The following is a 240-nucleotide window of genomic DNA, read 5'->3' on the forward strand; positions in this document are numbered from 1 at the left end:
GCACAGTGTTTGGATCCACATGGTCGCGAAGTGTTTGCACCTTTGTCAGCGAGAGGCGAATTTTATGCTATTTGCCAGAACGGAAGTATCGATACCGGAAGCGATGCAGTGTTGTACAAGGTACATCACCTTGCAAAAAGGCCGTTGCCCCTCAGGGTAAGCTCACTTCGTCATTTCTTTCACTTCTTTTTGTTTGGATTTTTTCTAAAAATTTGTAACACAATTTTCTATTATTTTTTG

The 240-nt window shown here is 41.2% G+C and overlaps 1 protein-coding gene across 1 annotated transcript in view; it reads left to right on the top strand.

Moving 5' to 3' along the window:
- LOC108572627 overlaps positions 1 to 240 on the top strand; it is a 29,254-nt gene that overhangs the window by 27,015 nt on the left and 1,999 nt on the right. The window contains exon 4 of the mRNA XM_017934884.1: positions 7 to 156. Within this exon, the coding sequence (XP_017790373.1) occupies positions 7 to 156 (150 nt within the window). The remainder of the gene's footprint in view (positions 1 to 6; positions 157 to 240) is intronic.

The sequence above is a fragment of the Habropoda laboriosa genome, unplaced genomic scaffold, assembly GCF_001263275.1.
Source record: "Habropoda laboriosa isolate 0110345459 unplaced genomic scaffold, ASM126327v1 scaffold22, whole genome shotgun sequence".
NCBI classification, from domain to species: domain Eukaryota; kingdom Metazoa; phylum Arthropoda; class Insecta; order Hymenoptera; family Apidae; genus Habropoda; species Habropoda laboriosa.